Source organism: Malus sylvestris, chromosome 14, assembly GCF_916048215.2.
Source record: "Malus sylvestris chromosome 14, drMalSylv7.2, whole genome shotgun sequence".
In the NCBI taxonomy this organism is placed as follows: domain Eukaryota; kingdom Viridiplantae; phylum Streptophyta; class Magnoliopsida; order Rosales; family Rosaceae; genus Malus; species Malus sylvestris.
The window spans coordinates 19,398,121-19,416,936 of record NC_062273.1 but is presented as its reverse complement, the minus strand read 5'-3'; the positions used below and the strand labels follow the sequence as shown (position 1 = coordinate 19,416,936).

At 36.7% G+C, this 18,816-nt stretch overlaps 2 protein-coding genes and 1 non-coding gene across 3 annotated transcripts; 1 reads left to right on the top strand and 2 right to left on the bottom strand.

Annotated features, from left to right (window-relative positions):
- Window positions 1-1,747: 1,747 nt before the first annotated feature.
- LOC126599663 (uncharacterized) lies at window positions 1,748-2,218 on the bottom strand. The gene has a single exon (XM_050266076.1). It carries the CDS (start codon window positions 2,185-2,187, stop codon window positions 1,954-1,956), a length of 234 nt encoding a protein of 77 aa, XP_050122033.1. The 5' UTR covers window positions 2,188-2,218; the 3' UTR covers window positions 1,748-1,953.
- An 884-nt stretch (window positions 2,219-3,102) lies between these two features.
- On the top strand, window positions 3,103-3,173 carry TRNAG-CCC (transfer RNA glycine (anticodon CCC)). Its single transcript has one exon. It is a non-coding gene; the product is annotated as a tRNA-Gly (tRNA).
- Window positions 3,174-3,621: 448 nt separating this feature from the next.
- On the bottom strand, window positions 3,622-10,921 carry LOC126600032 (ABC transporter F family member 3-like). Its single transcript, XM_050266533.1, has 18 exons — window positions 10,586-10,921; window positions 9,701-9,916; window positions 9,277-9,466; window positions 8,896-9,104; window positions 8,624-8,770; window positions 8,147-8,275; window positions 7,945-8,046; window positions 7,700-7,846; window positions 7,236-7,298; window positions 7,038-7,084; window positions 6,870-6,929; window positions 6,633-6,715; window positions 5,605-5,699; window positions 5,309-5,395; window positions 4,651-4,738; window positions 4,340-4,425; window positions 4,131-4,193; window positions 3,622-4,023 (listed from the first exon to the last, which is right to left on the bottom strand). The coding sequence occupies exons 1-18, from the start codon at window positions 10,784-10,786 to the stop codon at window positions 3,901-3,903; spliced, it is 2,136 nt and encodes a 711-aa protein (XP_050122490.1). The 5' UTR covers window positions 10,787-10,921; the 3' UTR covers window positions 3,622-3,900.
- Window positions 10,922-18,816: the final 7,895 nt, after the last annotated feature.

Below are 18,816 nucleotides of genomic sequence, written 5' to 3'. Positions count from 1 at the left end.
GATTCGTAACGCTGAGTCATGACACACAATCTAACCCCCCACCCTGATCGAAAAAGTGGTTTCAACTTTGAAAGGATCTATGGTTGGTCAAACGGACGTACAATCTTCACTTATGAGACTGAAAGATGTCATAAGGACACCTCACCAATCCAATTATCTAGCAGTCCCAAAAATAATTAACCTCACGAACAAAACCCCCCTTCAAAAAAATTTCCAAAAAAGGGGTGGTCCATGGTCCTTTTTTTTTGCAAGCAATAAATCCTGGAAGCAAAGAGGGCAGTAAAAATAATGGAAGGTTTAGCAGACAACCAACCTGGAAATCTGGATTTTGGACCAGGCGGCAGCAGAAGACCAGGCTTCCGGAGCAGAAAAGCAGCACCTCCCTAGGTTGACTGGAGGACCGAAACTGAAACGTCAGCCAATAGTAACTCACACAAGAGAAAAGATTCCTCTCCTTTTTTCCCCCTTCCTTATAACCTGAGTGCACACGGCACAAAGGTGTTATACAGAATTGGGAGGAAATCCAGGAGGAGTGAGAGGAGTAGGGTTCATGGAGAAGTCTGCTTCTTCCCCGGAAAAGCAAACCAAAGCTCAGGCGCCCAAGAGAACGTTGAAGGAGAAGAGAGCAAGGTTGTACATTATCAAAAGGTGTGTGTTGATGCTAGTATGTTGGAAGGAACATGCAGACTAAACGTTTCACCATCCATTTTTTACTTGGTATTTTTGTTCTAGCGTTTGCACTAGTTGATTAGAAATGTTTGTTTTGTGTGTGTGTGTGTGTGTGTGTGTGTGTGTGAGAGAGAGAGAGAGAGAGAGAGAGAGAGATGTGAAGATGAAACATCAAATTGTAAAGATAAAGTTGTAATGCTTGTACTATTGATTATTTCAAGTGACGATTAACTAGTTTCTTCAAATTTTGAGACAGCAGTATCTTTGTAGAGGAACATTGAGGCTACAACATGCACCATCCTGCACATTCAAGACACAGATATGAAAACATACAGAAACAGTAAACGTCAACATCGCAGATAAAAGTTCCCGAGAAGTTTCATTACAAGGTGTGATAGGGGAGTGATAGATGAAATTTGAAGCTAGATATGGAAACACACTCCCAAAGACAACTAGAAGCAATCAATTCTCAAGCATTTCAAAGTTACTTCTACCATCTAAGTTATCTAACATTACCCCAATAGGAACTTAAAGGGTTGAGATCAGAAAGGCAACATAAAATCCAGGGTCTTAAGCTCCAATTTCTATATAAATATGTGGAAAATCTTTCACTCGTACAGCTCCGGTTACCAGCACAATAAATGACAAATAAGAACACGTCGGTGTTCAAATCGAACAAGTGATCAACCTCTGAACGAAACCAACAGTATGATATATTCTCCATGCTACCCTGAATGTATAGTTTATTAAGCATACCTTCCTTAATGTGTAATATACTGAGGATGCAACCCTAAATACTGAACATACACTTCCCTGAATGCATAACTTATCAAGCACATTCTGAAAAATTTGTATCCAACAAGGAGATAATCAAAGCAATAAAACCATAATTGTAAATCAACTTGATTAAAACGTCGAATCCGAACAATTGACGATTAGGGTCAGACATAAATCCCTAATTTGCTACCTAATGCCAGAGATTCAATCTTTCAGTTCCTACAACTTCATGCATGATTCAACCAACGGAATTACAATGCCAATAAAACAAAGCACCAGTTAATCATCTCAAGATACTGAATTAAAGAAAAACAAATTTATTAATCAACCATATGTTCGGCTGCAATCCGCATTATATATAGCTCATACATTCCCCATTCACATTCATTACACATTGAGACGCCCGCATAAAATTCAGAACCACAAGCTGTTTTCGATAAACCCTAATTACAATACAAACGAAGATCTAGTGGGAGAATACGGCCGATAGAAAGATAGAGGGAGAGATCAGACGGGGAGATTAGCGACGTCGTTTGAAGGTTCGTTGTTGTTGTAATTGGTGAGGGTGAGAGGGCGGTCCTTGGCCTCGTCCTCGTCCTCGTCATCGAGGTCGGTAGTCGAGAGGTTGACGCAAGAGAAGCGCTCGAGGGAGGAGAAGAAGGCGGTGCACACGGTGGCGCTGAGCCAGCTCGCCACCTGGTCAAGCTTCTCCCGGGATATGATACTGCTCTCGTTTTCCATTGCTTTTTTTCACAAAAATTGGAAAGTTGGGATGACAGGTTTGACTTTATATATGGTTGGGACGCGGTTTAATTTGAAATGGGCTATAAAGAGTGTAAGGCCCAATATATTCTGAAATTTAATTGTTCCCATATCCTGATAAAACACATAATTAAATTGGGTTTCTAGAAACAGTCGTTCACACGCAAGTGAGTAATTTTTAATTGTCGTAATGCAATAATGACATGTTTACAAATCGAAAACGACCAAGCAAGGAGCATGGGTTGTGGATGTTGCCGAAGTCGAAGGTCTCCAGGTGGAAATTGGTTGGATTGAGGAAGAGAAAGAGATAGGGTTGTAGCCTGGATGAGTGTGTCCGTTTGGGTTGGGGAGGTGAAGTTGTAAACGTTATTTTAGAATGAGAAGAAAATGAGGGTGGTTTTGGCACAAAATTTCTTTAACAATAGTTTAAGTGAGTGTAATACTTATATATACGAATAAGGCAGCTTGAGTTTGATACTAATAACACTAATGCTACACTAGGGCGAGTTCAATAATTGTCAGTCATACTTTAGAATATACTAGTTTATAAGTATCACGCTCATAAGAGCCATCTAGAATCAGAAATCATACTCCTAAAATTTTAGAGTAAAATTTTTAAGGAATGTGGTATTAGGCCTTTCACAATAGGGCGAAAAAGTGAATGTGATATGAATATATTAAGCTCATATAAAAATTACTCTCATGTAGTGGCTTGAAAAATTTAAGTATAATATCAATATATTGAACTCATGAGATTAATATATTAAACTCACGCAGTGGCTGGAAAAATTTTACAATCCATTATCGATTAATAAACACGCCCAAGGGAGGCATTTGTTTTCTCTCTCCATATGACTTTGATTAATCATGGAAATTTTACCAAATTGTCAACATGCGCATCTGGTGTAGTGGTATCATAGTACCCTCCCACGGTACTGACCAGGGTTCGATTCCCTGGATGCGCATTTATTTTTGTTTATTTTATAAACAACCAACTTTTTAATAGCCAAGTGTTTTACTTTATGAAGTTGCACTTTTTTTTGCCACTTAGTACTACAATTTATTGGTATTTTTCTTAAATTGTAAGTGAGATGTCTTAAGTTAATTCTCGCTAAAGACGAATTCGAACCACATTATTGTATCCTATTGTGAGGCTAAGCCAACATCCTCCCTTTTAGTATAGATAATATCGTTTGTTTAAAAAATAAATAAAAATAAAAAAAAAAAGATTACGACTTTTGTATTACTATGAATTCAATGGGCTTAAACCTTGTGTGTGATATGCATACGTTCGTTACCCCAATTGGTTAGTGGGCTATCCTGCCCATTTCGTTGTAATTGAGTTCATATCTCCCTAGCCGCAGAGTAAAGTAGCTTTGTCCGATCAAAAAGGCAAACAATGTAATTCAAGAGTTATAGCACATATGAATCTTGTTGCTCATTCCAATAGATACTCTGCATTGTTGTTCATTCACACTTCAATATAAACCTTAAGCGTATCAATGCAAAATCGTCACAAAACGACTAGTTTTCAATTTATAAAGAAAAGGCCGGTAAGTGCATATCAATCCGATTATATTGCTCAACCATTTGATTGGAGGGAAAAATACTAATCGCTCCAGATTCCGTGTTCTTCCAGCAGTCTACTGTAGTCATCGGTCATGAGACAGATGAAATGCTCATAACTTTTATCTACGAGGACTGCAGTATCTTCTTGTAGTCCTCAAAACTGCCATGGAATGGTTGTATCCTACCTTCTGATACCACCCACAGCTCGTCCACACTTCCAGAGATCAGATGCTCGTCGTGACTAACCTGTAAGAAAGAAAACACGCTGATGAGTTATACTAGTTCATCAAATAATTCTCGTATATAAGCTCTCGTTGCAAATGGAAATTATGAAGATATGAAGGATGAAATACCATGAGAATGCCTCCTTGGAAGAGAACAAGACCTTGAATTAGTGCCTCCACAGCATCCAAGTCCTACATGTCAACAACCATTGCAATGTAAACAAACGCGCAACCAGCCAAGGTAGTGTTCTTCAGTTCATTTTATACCAGCAATTTCATAATCCAAAATATTGTTACTTCTTTCAAGCAATAAATTAATGAGAAGGATTGTGACTTACCAGATGATTGGAGGGCTCATCAAGCAGTATTATGTGCGGTTTCTTGAAAGTTATCTTGGCAAATGCAACTCTGCTCTTCTGACCACCTAATATACCCCCATTTTAAATATTTAGAGAATAATGTTTGAAGCCATAGAGCAACACTGGAATTGACTCTTTGAGTAAAACTCGCAGCTAGCATTGGCTGCTAAAGTATGCTGGCTAGTCATTCGACTTGCCAAGGCCAATCTTTAAGAGGTTCAAGTAAAATAATAGTTCTAGAAATCAATTGATCTCTTTAAACTATTCACAATAGGGAATTGAGAAAATACCAGACAATGTGTACATAGGCTGAAGTGCAAGATTTCCACTGACACCGAAAGAACCTAAGTGAGATCGGAGCTTTTGTTCAGGCACCCCCTGCAAAAAAGATTCTTCATTCTTCATGTGATCAATTTTAACAAAAAATAGAAAAAGAATGCCAAATCTTACTAACAAGATTGCTTGCCCAAATGAGATTAATCCACTGTGAATGATTGATTCCTAAGAGATCTCACCCCACCCAAAATTAAATCTGTTCCAGTAGTGAAGTTACAAAATTGAATGGAAACTTGTTGCGTAAACAAAAATGGAAATTTGTTTCCATGGTCAAAAAATGGAAACTTGTTTCCATTGTAACAATTTTGGTATCAATTCCATGTCTTTTTCAATAACATAAAATTGGAGAGGGAAAGCGCCAAAATATCCCGTTTAGGTTGCAAATAAAATAGATCAGATCCCCCGACTATATCCTAGATTTTAAAGAAAATTATACATCCGGATTTGGAAATGGATTCAGAGGGGTTCAATTGCAGGATCCTATCATGGACACTTGTGTATACATTAGCTCAACAACTCACTAATAAACCCTTAGAAACATGAACAGAAAAATGAAAAGTTTTTCCATATACATAAAAAAAGGGAAGAAAAATGGTACTATCAATAACTCACTGGGAAGCAGCGCATCATATACAATAGGGGATTAGAAGATAAATCTAGTCCGTCAACATGGTGCTGACTGAATACAGCGATCCGAACCTGTGAGCAGTGAAAGAGATGCAATGGTCAAAGAGTAGACACATAATGAAGGTGAGGAACACAATACCAATATTTGCATATATAATAATATCTATAACTTAGATAAATTGGAGGACAGCCTAGTGACATGTTAGTTGAAATCTGAAATAAATACAATCAATTCAAAATTGTTATCCAGTAAAAGTAATCCCGAGAAGCAAGCAAGAGACCTTAGCTGAACGAAAAACTGTCCCAGAGATTGGTTGTAGCTCCCCTGCAATTAGTTTGAGTATCGTTGATTTACCAATACCATTTGGCCCGACCACTGCATTAAGTAAAGCAAACAATGTAAGAATTTCGACTTCCCTGTGGAACTTGTTCTTTGGTGTATCCGGCAATAGACTAAACTTAGCAAATAGAGAATAGCTAGAAACACACAAGATTTATACTGGTTCGGCAGAACTTTTGCCTACGTCCAGTTTATGTATCCGGCAATGGACTAAAATTAGCAAATAGAGAATAGCTAAAAACACACAAGCTTTATACTGGTTCAGCAGAAGTTTTGCCTACGTCCAGTTATGATTTTCTACAGCTTCTTTGGAGTGTACATTGCTTTTGTAAACACTAGAACTAATCCCTCACTTCTCTCGGCTGTCTCTTTTTTCTCTCTTGTGTTTTCGCCCCTTGCCACACCCTATTTATAAGTATAGGTTGCAGCTTACACACCTATTTAGTATTTACTGATTAGGACTCCTATTCCATTTGGGATAGGAAGTACTTGCATTCCTACTCCGTTTCTGCTTCAAGAATTCCTAATCTAATTGTACAAGAAAACTTATTCTTTCCTAATCCGTGTAGGACCAGAATATGTGCACCCTTAGCATTCCTAAATACAATCCCAAACAAAATAAGACTATGACAAATGACGAGCCAAATCCTAACAACCAATATACCAGATAAATTCCAGCTTATTCCCGTCTTTACCCAAGATCCCAGCCTCACAATTCCATTTTTGGCTAAATTGCAGATTAAATGGGCTTCTAGATGCAGTATTTCGTTAGTGATCATACAGAAAAGAAGAATCTATATTTCCCAAGAAAATGAGGCCTCAAAATTGAATTATTGAATGAACAGTCATTTTCCACTAGAAACAAAATAACGAAAAATACTCTCAATTGTAGAACACATAATATGTAAGCCACTCAAGCAAGATATGGATCATTTTCAATGATAGACAAGATTTAATTAGCATCCTTACTTGCGATGCGGCTGTCAAGGTCAATTCCAAAATTTAAATTCCTAAACAAGACCGGTCCCCCAGGATAACCAAATGATGCATCACTGCAAAGACATACCACCAGAAAGATACGATAAGCTCTTGATCTAGGAATGAAAACAGCTTAAAGTGAAAAAAAAAATATAAGAAATGGATCTGAAGTGACTCGCTGCTGAACCCAAGGAGGGCGACAAAATTGCGCTCCATGAGCTGACAAACCTGAAACTTATTATTGGAGGACCAGGTCTGTCGTCTGGAGTTGGGAACTCAAACTTATAGCTGCACATGAAAAGGCCAGAGGCATTACAAAAAACTAGAAAGAAAAGTAGAAATATTGTTTCTATATGCTCTTATCCCTATAAACCACAAAGACAAATCAGTGCATACTCAGGGTCATTTACAATCTCATCCACATGTCCCAACCGGTCCAAAGCCTAAAACACAGTAAAAGAAGATAGACCAGTTATTTGTAACACATTAAGATCAATACAGCAACCCAGTTTGAACACGAAGAATTTGATAAATAAACAATATAGAGGTAACAGTTTCCAGAAACGTTAGCATGCAAGAAAACAATGAAATCACCTTAATTCTTGACTGAACAAGCGCAGCTCTCTTGGCATTGTAGCGGAACTTATCAATAAACGACTGCAGATCATAGGAAAAAAATTGAATGTCAAACATAAGTTACTATAATTCAGAACACATGTTAAAAAGAGCTGAAAGGAAAACAAAAGAAGAGAGTGATTGAACATCTGAAAGACAATTTCATCCATATGTTTTAAACAGAATGCTGCATGCAGAAAATTCTGGAAAAGAAAAGTACAAGTCAAAAAAAGATGTTGACCATGAAGATCACATTAGTAATCACTGGTCGAAATAAACAAAGGATGACTACCCTAAATACCTATTCCAAAGCAATAAGAATTAGGGAACAAAACAAAGTAATAAGGGCAACATGTTAATAAAGTTGTCAAACTGCTGTAGATATCACGATAACAAGACAAGGCATAATAGCATCATTTTGTCATTATGGTATGATGAAAGACCTGCATATGTGTTCTTGAACGCTCATTGGCCTCAAAAGCCTTCTGTTGGTTCTTGACTAGTTCTATCCGCGTCCTCTCATATGTATCGTAGTCTCCCTTGTAAGCATTCAATTTTTGCCCATGAAGATGTAGTATATCAGTGACTACCTGAGAAAAACAGAACATAGAATGCGTAATGTGTTAAAGAAACCATACTAATTATGCAGTTGACGTGACCAAATGTGAAAATAAACCACAAAACTTACCGTGTTCAAGAATTCTCTAGCATGAGAAACAACTATGCATGTTTTTGGCCACTTCACCAGGTAAGCCTCTAGCCAGAGGACTGCATGAAGATCAAGATGGTTCTGAAAATAGAAAAGAAAATAAACATAGTGGGGAAAAATTAAAAATATGCACCAAATTGACAGAATAATATGAAGAGCCTAAAGGGTATGAACAACAGACCGTGGGTTCATCAAGCAGTAACAAATCAGGCTCTATAAACAGGGCACGAGCAAGAGCTATTCGCATCCGCCATCCTCCTGAAAATGCTTTAGTTGGTTTCAACTGCATCTCCGGAGAGAAACTAAGACCCTGTAAAATTCCTTGTCAATGTGATGGCAATTCAGATAAAATAACAAGAGGACAAGCATTTCTCTATAATGTACCTGAATGGCACCATGCACTACCAGCAGGCAGGATTTTTTGTTTCATTTATTACTTAGTAATAGTGGCTTGGTGATTTATACCATTAATAATAAGTTCAGCACACCAGCAAAGAAATTCAACCTAGAATGAGATAGCATTTACAACTTCTTTTTCTTTCTGTCGCTATTTATTCTAGTTTTGGAGAGTTGAAGTCAGCCCTAAGATGTTGAAAATCAGGCTTAAGTCAAGAAGACAATTGTACGTGACTGATGCAGCAATAAATGGAGAACTGACCGCAAGAATGGAAGCTGCCCGTGACTCTGCCGAATCAGCATCAATGAACTCGAGCCTTTTGTATATCTCCTGAAGCCTCTGCCCAATGGCATCTTTATCAACTTCCCCGTTACTCTTTTCTGTTGAGTCCTCAAACTCCAGTGCTCTCTTCAGGTTAAAGTAATTTATTAAGCACAGTGAAAGAGCATACCCATAAAAAAAACACAAACAGAAAAGCTAAATTTTTCCACATCAGCAGCTCCCTTCTAATTAAGAACAATTCTGCATCCAACCTGTTGGGTGAGAAGACGAGCTTCTTCTTCCAAAAGCTTTGTTCTTTCAACATCAGTGTTAAGAACACACTGCAAGGCTGTTGTATCATCACCCACCACTTCTTGCTCCACATGCAATATTTGGAAGTTCCTAGGAATGCCGTCAATGGCATGCATAGCCAAGTGCCTAAGAAACGTTGTTTTCCCCGTACCATTTCTTCCAACAAGGCCTGCATAAATTGTGGAAAGATCAATAAAAGTTCACAACTACAGCATTGTTCAACAGCCTTAGATATAAGAAGCTACAAGTACCATAAAATCATTTTGGAAACTCTAACAGATGGCGCTCTCAATTTTGAAACCAAAGAAAGAGGATCATAAAACATTGAAAAGCAAACTCACCATAATGCCTTCCAAAAGAAAGTGTTACTGAACCATCCACAATTAGATCACGGCCACCCACAGAAACATTGAAGTTTTCCAGACGGATATCCCTGACATTTGGGCCACCAGCACTTTCATGATTTACGGATACAACAGGCATTCCTGCCCTGACTGCTTCCATCTCTGCTAAATGTATTTGATATTGTTGCTGTTCATTGAAAAGGAGAATATATCAAAATTACAAAAAACTAAACCAATTTTTCAAATATTTAAATCCACTGCACGGACAACAACCTAGCTCGGATATTATCTCAATCTAAGCATATCCAAACTCAACATGGACCAGTAATCTTGCTCCTCAATATCACAAAAAAAAAATCTCACATAAACATTAGGATATAATAGTACAACTCACATACTAAATATCCACCAGAAACATTACCTCTCTTTGGCGATCATCCTTCCTCTTTTTCCTCTCTATCTTAGCTCGGTCACGTTCAGTTAACAGAGGGCCATCAATCACCTCAACCTTCTTCTTTGGAGCTACCTTCTCATCCATCCCATCATCCATTCTTACTGGTGCTGATAGGCTCCGCACAGTCGGTTTAGCTTTAACCAACCCATGTTTCCCGAACTTCTCGGATATTATACTGCAAACCTACGTCAACCTCCACAAGTGTCAAGAACAATACAAAACAAAAGATTGCAAAACCACGTTTCCAAGAACCAACATAACTAGCATTGTTAATTTCCACAAGCAAGCCTCACCTCCACAATGCGTAACAATAAATTTTCACTTAAATAAGAACAAAGGGCCTATAATTCCATAAAATAAAATTAAAAAACATTTTTTTACGATCCACAGATTCAAAACAATCGCTATAAAGCTCCGGTACCAAATAATCCAGTACTCTACTCCTACAAAACCAGTTTAAAAAACTTTCCTTCCAAGCATTTTCTGAGCGGTCAAATGGACCATATCAAATTAATCGAAAAAATGCAGACTTTTTGGATATCATACCACAAACCTACATCAAACCTCCAAAAATTTCAAGAACAATACAGAAATCAAGCTTGCAAAACCACATATACCGGAATCACCATAACTAGCATTGTTAATTTCCACAAGCAACCCAATCATAAGTCTTTTCTCTGAGCTAACAACATAAAGCCAACAATTCCAAAAAAATCATTCTTTTATGATCAAACAGATTCAAATAAACGTTTTACAGCTACCAGTGTTTCTTTCTTTTCCACTTTCCAGAAGTTTTTTGAGCAGCCAAACAGACCAAATCAAATCAAAAAAAAAAAAAAAAAAAAAACTCACCGAGCGGCACTCAGCGAAGTCGCTAACACAGCCGGCTCCGACGAGGAGCTCGCCGAGAGCGTCGAAGGCGCCTTCACCGTCGTCGCCGAAATCGAAGTCCTCGTCGGCGAGGACGTTAACGATGTACTCGATTATGGGCTCATCGACGTCCTCGGCCCGCCGGCCCAGCACTTCGTGGACCACTGAGCTAGCTACCGTCATTGCTCCGAACCCGTATTCAAATCCAGAAGAATGAAAATCCGTTCGGTTCCCTGCGCGAAGGTTTTGGGAGACGAAGAAAAAACGATGGAGAAGCTCGGCAAGCCTTTACTATCTTTGCAGAGAGGAGAATGGAGAGTACTTGATACGACGGCGTTGTGGCCGAGAATAGGTATGTAAAAATTGGCGGGTGTCGGCTCGGCCCAATATATTCGGGCAGGAGATGAAGGGCTAACAAATGGGATTTAGATTGGATTGGCCCGTTTGCAACGTTGGGTATTGTTCTTCTCTACTTTCACTAGAATATGTCTACACACTTTGTGTGTGCGTGAATATTTTTTAATTTTGTTTTTTAAATAGGAAAGAGTGAGGGAGAGAGGGAGCGTTGGAGTGGGAGTGAGAAGAGAGGTTTTTATTTTATTTTTAATTTTTTAATATTAGATATATGCTAAAATCACTTGTAACCGGTAGAGGAGGCTTCAATAAAAAACAACAAAATTTGGTTTTGTAAATTACATTATTGCCCATTATTTTTTTTTTTTTGCAATAAAAGAATAAATAGTATTTTCATCCTCTTTTGGTTGACAAAGAGAATTCTATTACTAGTTAGTTAGATAAAAAACAACAACGTGAACTGCATATAGAAGAAGCATAAAAGTTTTATATGATTTTTAGTTTGCCATCAGTGGTTTTTTGTTTTCTGTTTGAAGTTTTATCCTATGAGGTTTTTTTATTGAGGCCCACTTCTTTCGTAGTTTTTTATTCCCTGTGATACTTTTTGAGCAATGTATTTTTTTTAAGATTCATGGTGGTAATGTTTTACTCTTTAACTCATTGTGTTCTAGTTCAAACATTTCTCCTCCCTTTAATGTAGAATATCATTTGTATATTAAAGCTAATTCTTTTAATGTAGAGCTCGATTATTTTCTTGTATCTAGAATAGTATGAAGAACATCAGTTTTTTGTATAATTTCAGGCAAATTATATTTCACACTTTTCAAGTTTAAGATTCGTTTTAAAACGAGGTCTTAATTTTTTTCATATTGCATATATACTGTTGAAATTGAATCAATTTATTCACTTTGTAAATTTGAAGGTCTAATCCTCCACTGAAGTGCTAGTGAAAAAATTCGTACACTAAAGTGAGAATTTAGTTGCCCTCCTTGACTGTTGGGTTTAAAAATTATAAATTTATATTTGTATGACCCAACATGCTTTGTTGATCCTTCACGTATCATTATTGGCTTCGATTATCAATTAACCACTCTCGTCGGGCCACGTGTCATTAGCTATTAAACATCTTCCCTTAGATTTTTAATAAGTTGTCAACAACTTTCCTTGTGTCACATGTCCTGATCTGATCTTCTAATATCATATGAATTCTCCATAAAAAGCCTTCAAACTACATCATATGTTCACACCAATCATCTACATCCGTTCAAACTCATCAAATCTCATATTTAGACATTTGGTCGTTTTTTCAATGTTTCACAAAACAGAGGTTGTCAATGATCTACGAGCGAGAAAATGAAGAATGAGGCATAAGGGTTTCAAAACCAGTAAGAAAAAGTAAAAAAATGAGCAGTGCATGCAAATGAGCAATGAGATATCCTGCATCAAAGTGAGGTATGTGATTTTTCAAAATTTCATCTGAACACATAACTTTGTTTTTTATAACATTCATACAAGAAAGAGCAAGTCAATTTTCAAGTACTAATTACTTATTATAATGTGAGAATGATATTTTCAAGTATTAAATTACTGATTATAATGTAAGAACAAAATTTTCTTTATTTTGTGCATTCGTAAACACCAATTGAAATTAGAATAATTCCAATATTCATGTTTTTACTAACACATATGAATTTAGGAACTAAATTTCTAATAAATATTTATTCCAAGTAAACATTTTTTTATGTTTTATTTGAATTTATTATTATTAGGGAGAGTGGAAGATTGGAAACTATTACAATAATTTCGGACATGGGGCGTTTTGGACCCAAGACGCTGAGTAGAAGAAACCCATAACCTATCTACTAGAATATTAAATTGCACGTATCATAAGAACAACTAATAAGCTATGGCCTCGAACACTCACCCACAAAAACCTTAGACAACTCATGTAGTGTTCCCATTATTGTAAGTAAGGTACACATAATCAAATAATAAACACGCAACATAACATGATAGTTCCATATACTTTGTGGTTACAACATGTACATTTGCATTGGTTGATCTTGATAAAGAAGAAAATTGGAAGTCGTTCATGGAGCAATTGTCCTATATGTTGACACCGCAAGAACGGACAATTACTTTTGTTTCAGATAGGAATAAGGGGTTGCTTGAGTCTATGGCTACAGTTTTTCCGCATAGTCATCATGCTTTTTGTTTGGAACATTTGAAAAGAAATGTCTTCGGTAAATATCCTACTGGTTGTGGCAAAATTTTCAAGGACTATATTGTGCATTTGTTTTGCAAGTGTGCTTATGCACCTACCTCAGAAGCTTTTGATATGCACCTAAGGGTTTTAAGGGATGAAGGTGGATTTGTAATGAGAACTTTCTTGGATAGTCTTCCAAAAGAAAATTGGTCCAATGCTTTTTTTGAAGGTGCCAGGTATGTGCATTTTTCAGTTTTTATTTTCTCTTTCATCTTTGGTTATGGAATGAGGTTCATACATTAATCACCATTCCCTTATATAGGTACGGAGAAATGTGGTCTAATGTTGCGGAATCTTTTAATTCTTGGATATTTGAAGAACGACCTATGCTCATTTATCAATTGGTTGATGGTATTAGAGTGAAGATGATGGAAAGGAACTCTGAACGGTTCTGAGCAACACATAATTGGAATACATTTCTATGCCCTAAGATGGAAGAGCATCTTAATCAAGTTTTGGAAGTTGGTAGGCATTAGGAAATTAGCAAGTCAAGTCTATCTGTTTTTGACATACACAGTAACATTTCAATGATGGTGGATTTGCAAAGGCGTTTTTGTTCATGTTATCAATGTCAAATCAAAGGGTTTCCGTGTGAGCATGCAGTGGCTGCGATTATCTAGGATGACGGAAATCCTTATGACTATGTTGAAGATTTCTTCACCGATGAATACTGCAAGTCTTCATATTCCTTCCCAATATATCCAATTCCGAACATTGATAGGCATGATATTAACGGACATGAAGAAATTGTTGTGGATTCATCATTAACCAAAAAACAATATGGGAGGCCCAAGCTTAAGAGGATGAAATCAATTGGTGAATAATCAAGGCCGATAACATGTGGGAAGTGTCATTGAATCGGGCAGCATAATTCCTGCACATGTTAAGCCCAAATTTGAGATCTTGTCTTTTCAATTTATCTTGGCAATAGAACTATGTTTGTTTCAACGATTTTAGTTTTGTTACTCTCGGAACTATGTTTCCATTTGATTATTAATAAAGAGTTTAGAATAAAGATTTACTTTTAAATGAAATGGTGTCTCATTTTAGTTTTTCCAAACTTATTCAACTGCACCTACACAAGCGTTGATACCAAATCGTACGCATGAAAATATTAGTTTTCCTTTCTGTAATTTCTTGGCAACCCATTGTTGTAAAAGTCATTATCAAGCTCAGAGATATGAGCAAACATAAGTTCTCCAATTGCAACAATGGTTAATTTGGTGTCATCCATGACAACACCAATCCATGTTGCCCTTGAAAGTTTAGGTACAGTCATATAGGTTCAGTGTATATGGCTCACGAATGATTAAATTGTGTGAATTTCAATGGTCAATGTTGATTAATTTTGGAATGTCAATAATGAGTACAATATGTTTTTTATTACAATGGTTATGAATTTTCTTTACGAAACAGCAAATGGCAAATCTATTTAATTGTGCTCACAATTTGGCTGATTGTAATGATTAATGAAATCCCTTGTTTTCTGCAAATTACAATGGTTAATTTGTCTCATAATGCCATGATTATTAGAGATCTGTCATTTCCATTGTATCATTGTAATCAATGGTTAAGAACTCCCTCGATTTCAGCTAATTAAAACGATTTTCTTTTTCATTTTATTTTTTAAATAATAAACAAATGAAATTTTGCTTAATTTTATATCCAAAGTGAAAACGAAAAAAAAAAAGCAAACTATGAAAAATAAGAAGGTACAATAACATATGAATCATGCAGTTGCAAAATTTCTAAAATAGCAAACTATGAAAAATATGAAGCACACGACATCAAGTTTGATACCTGATTCATTGTTTTTTACGTCATGCAGCAGCAAAAGAAGTGGGTTCGACAGCCTTCGTGTCACACAACATAATACTAAGTGATCAAAAGTTCAAAACATTAAGCACCATGTAGGTACAAACCAAAATTAACTCAAACTAATTGATCAAATCATGAACTCAAAAATTTAATTCATACCAGATATGGAATCGTTAATCATTACACTCGTGAATGTTAATTCATAATTAAAAAAAAAAGTTACGATAATACTTGTTCCAACAAAGATGTTCAACACTAACATACTATGACCATTGATGAAATGTAACTAGAACTCCAACTACTTCATTCATCTCCCTCTCCGTGCATTTAGCATCATGCTTATGATCTTTGCCCTCATCTTTGTAAGTTCACCCTTCTCAAAAATGCCTTTTAGTGGTCTTCCTCTGCTAAATGTTGTATGTAGTACATAATAGCCACATCACAATCAACCTTGAGAGTCATCAAATGAATATCAAACACTAGTACATGTACACTGTAAAACAATTGAATGGGAGGAGAATTTAGAACACGTACGATGATTCACCATGTTGTGGACAAACTGGGCTCAAGGAAAGGGGATACTCTGTACTTGTATGGCTCAGAAAATTATATGTTTCCTTTTCCCCCTTTTTCAATGGCTCCCTCACTATTATGGTTTTCCCTCTCCTTTTAACCATTTTTTCTACCACTTCTGTTGTAAAAGCCAACCTTTCATTTGCTTGATTCCGCTTCAAAAATTTAGTCACGGTTTTATGTTGTAACCCAAGTACCGATGTTAGTGATTTGGTATCAACATATCCAGTTGTTGGATTTCACCACGTATCATGTATTCCTACAATCAATAATGAGTAAGCTATATTAATGAGATTCATAAAAAAAATATATGAAAGACAAAAACAGAAGATACCAATTTTATGCAAATTCAAACTAATGAATCTGACCTAATTGAGTAAACCTAAATAGCCACTGGAACGACCAAACTTAAAGTAGAAAATTAAGGAAATATGCATTGTATCCTTGGTACTGACTACTAAAACCATGTTAGTTTTTACTTTCAACCATTAATAAATATGACTCATACTCTTACCCAACAATGTGTGGGCATAAACAACGATTTCATTTTCCTTGTTAGATCTAGTGACTAGCGGATTGAAAGTATCCCAAAAAATGCATTGATAGCCTGGGTACATTTGTCATATTGAAAATCAATTCAACTAGTTATAAATGCCAACAAGTAATACGTTACTTTTGAAGGTACTAACTCCTTTTTATATATATAAACTTACACAGGTGCACGGTGCTAATTCTTTTAGCAAGAACTCAACATATTGTTTGAATACAGCAGCCATATCACCCTCCCACAACAGTTCACTTTGGTTGAACCATATGAACAAACATGAAAATATTTTTTGACATAATATATTCCATCAAATATAAAGTGCATGCAACATGGCATTAAAACAATTAACATAAGTGCTTCTAAGATATTTGTCAAGTTTCTCCATGTCTTTTCTATCTAGGCATTTTCCAACATTATTACTCAATATGTCAAGTGAGGGGTTTAGTGTAGCCATTGGTTTTTCCTTTTGCGGTCCTCAACCATGGTTTGAATATTTTCATTATAGTCCGTACCATCTATTTTGTTGTTGTAGTATTCAGCAGATTCATGCTTCCTCTTTTTAATTAAATTGGCTTGGTTATAACCAACACCTCTATCTTCAATAATGAAACCAATGTTTTTTTTATCACAAGTGAACACCCATCACAGTTCCTGTTGAGCAAAAATTGTACATAATATGTAAACAAATAATTCACTAGACACAATTTCACCCTCGTTCATTTTTTCAAAGAGGGTTTTATTAGTTTGAATTCGACCCATTCTAGGCTACGTGCCTATTAATTACAACCTTTCTTTTGGGAAAGGAATACCCTTTGATTCTAATATGAATAAATCGTAACTTGAGGATTTGGATATTTATTTTATTTTGTGACTGCATCTAGGTGGAGCCCTAGATTGCCTACGTACCCTCATTGAGGGATCAAGTCACTCGTAGTTCCTTGTATGCTTGATACTTGTTTGGATTTGATGCCTTGTGCAGTTTTAGCTCATGTGGGTGAGGACTTTGCGCCATTGGAGTGTTTAATGCCTTGTGCAGTTTAGGCTCTTGTAGGCGTGGAATTTAAGCCATTGGAGCTTTTGATGCCTTATGTAGTTTTAGCTCATGCTCGTGAGGAGCAAAATGTAGCTTCGTGCCATTTAAGTCTTGTTACGACTTTGTGCCTTCTGATACTTGATACAACTTTATGCCATTTGAGATTTGATACGGCTTCGTGCCCTTTTGAAACTTGTTGTGGCTTTATGCCAGTTAAATTTGGAGAACGACTTTGTGCCATTTGAGTGCCTAAGTGAAATTAATTCACTAATATTTTGACTTTGGCTCCGTGTAGTATCTTTGGCTTGGTATCATTTCTTGCTCCATGTTTAATTTTAACTTGATGGAAGCCATCGGATTTTGTAGGATTTTAATCCTAGTTGAAATATGATTCTAAAAGCATGAAAGTTGGAGCCTTTTCCATTGTGAAAGACTCGTTTGACTTGGTCTTTTCTTTTGAGTTTTTAAAACTACCCAGTGGATGTAGTAGAATAATCCATTTTTCCCTCTTTCTTCTTCTCGGTTTTGGTACTTTGTCACTTCGTTTCCATGCTTGCTCTCTTTCTTTTTGTTATTGACTTTTGTCTCTTGCACAACAGATTGCAGACTCAACAAGTCTTTGTTTTCATATTGTTTAATGAAAACATAAAAGCAAGTGGCAGAGTAGCACAACAACTTTGTAAAAAAAAATCTTTGAGATGGCTTTTCCGTTTTTTGACTTTACGTGAGTGTCCTTCACCAAGCTTTATTTTCTCCTTTTTTTTTTGAATGTAAGCTTTTCAAGTTCAAAATAGGGTTTTGCCTCTTCTTCTTTTTTTTGCCAGCAACCTCTATTTCTTCTTAACTTTAAGACGACAGCTGCGACGGGGTTTGTTTTTTTTTTCTTTGCTGAAAGCATCCTTCTTTTTAGTGTGACTTCCTTCTCCAATTTTGTGTCAAATTCTTTGAGTCATATTCCTCTTCACTCGAGGTTTCCAATGAGCTCCTAAAACGGAGTAGCAGTAAAGGCCAAATTCTTCGAAATGAGCTCCTAAAACGGAGCAGCAGCAACCATTAAATTTTTTTGGATTAAGCTCTTAAAACGGAGCAGCAGCAACCACTAAATTCTTTGAACTGAGCTCCTAAAACGGAGCAGCAACAACCACCAAATTCTTTGAACTGAGTTCCGTTTCGTTGAACTGAGCTCCTAAAATGGAGCACCAGCAACAATTTCAACTTCGGACTGAGCTCCTAAAACGGAGCAGCAACAACCACCAAATTATTTGGACTGAGCTCCTAAAACGGAGTAGCAGCAACCGCTAAATTCTTTGAACTAAGCTCCTAAAACGGAGCAGCAGCAACCATTTCAACTTCGGCAGCCAATGCGGTTGTTGTTCTCACGGCGGAAGACTTCATTCATGGCCACCTTCTTTTACGCCGTCGACAAGAAAATGAAGCATGCTGTGACGCTAGGCTTAAGGACAACGTGGCTGCTGTGGCTGTTGATGTTGTGTGAAGTGATGGTGTTCGGCGGCGTCACAGCGGCAAGTTGGGCAAAAAGGGATGAGGACTGCGGCATGGCTGCTACGTCATTTTGGTCTTCCGTTTAACGTCAGCAATTGTGGTGCAAATGTATTCATTGG

Bases quoted from the DNA above. Each gene is read 5' to 3' on its own strand.
- LOC126599663 (XM_050266076.1), bottom strand. From the start codon at position 2,187: ATGGAAAACGAGAGCAGTATCATATCCCGGGAGAAGCTTGACCAGGTG.
- LOC126600032 (XM_050266533.1), bottom strand. From the start codon at position 10,786: ATGACGGTAGCTAGCTCAGTGGTCCACGAAGTGCTGGGCCGGCGGGCC. The intron at 8,276-8,623 runs GTCAGTTCTCCA...GGAATTTTACAG, and splicing joins GGGCAGCTTCCATTCTTGCG to GGTCTTAGTTTCTCTCCGGA. The intron at 7,847-7,944 runs GTAAGTTTTGTG...TGTTTTTCTCAG, and splicing joins CTAGAGAATTCTTGAACACG to GTAGTCACTGATATACTACA.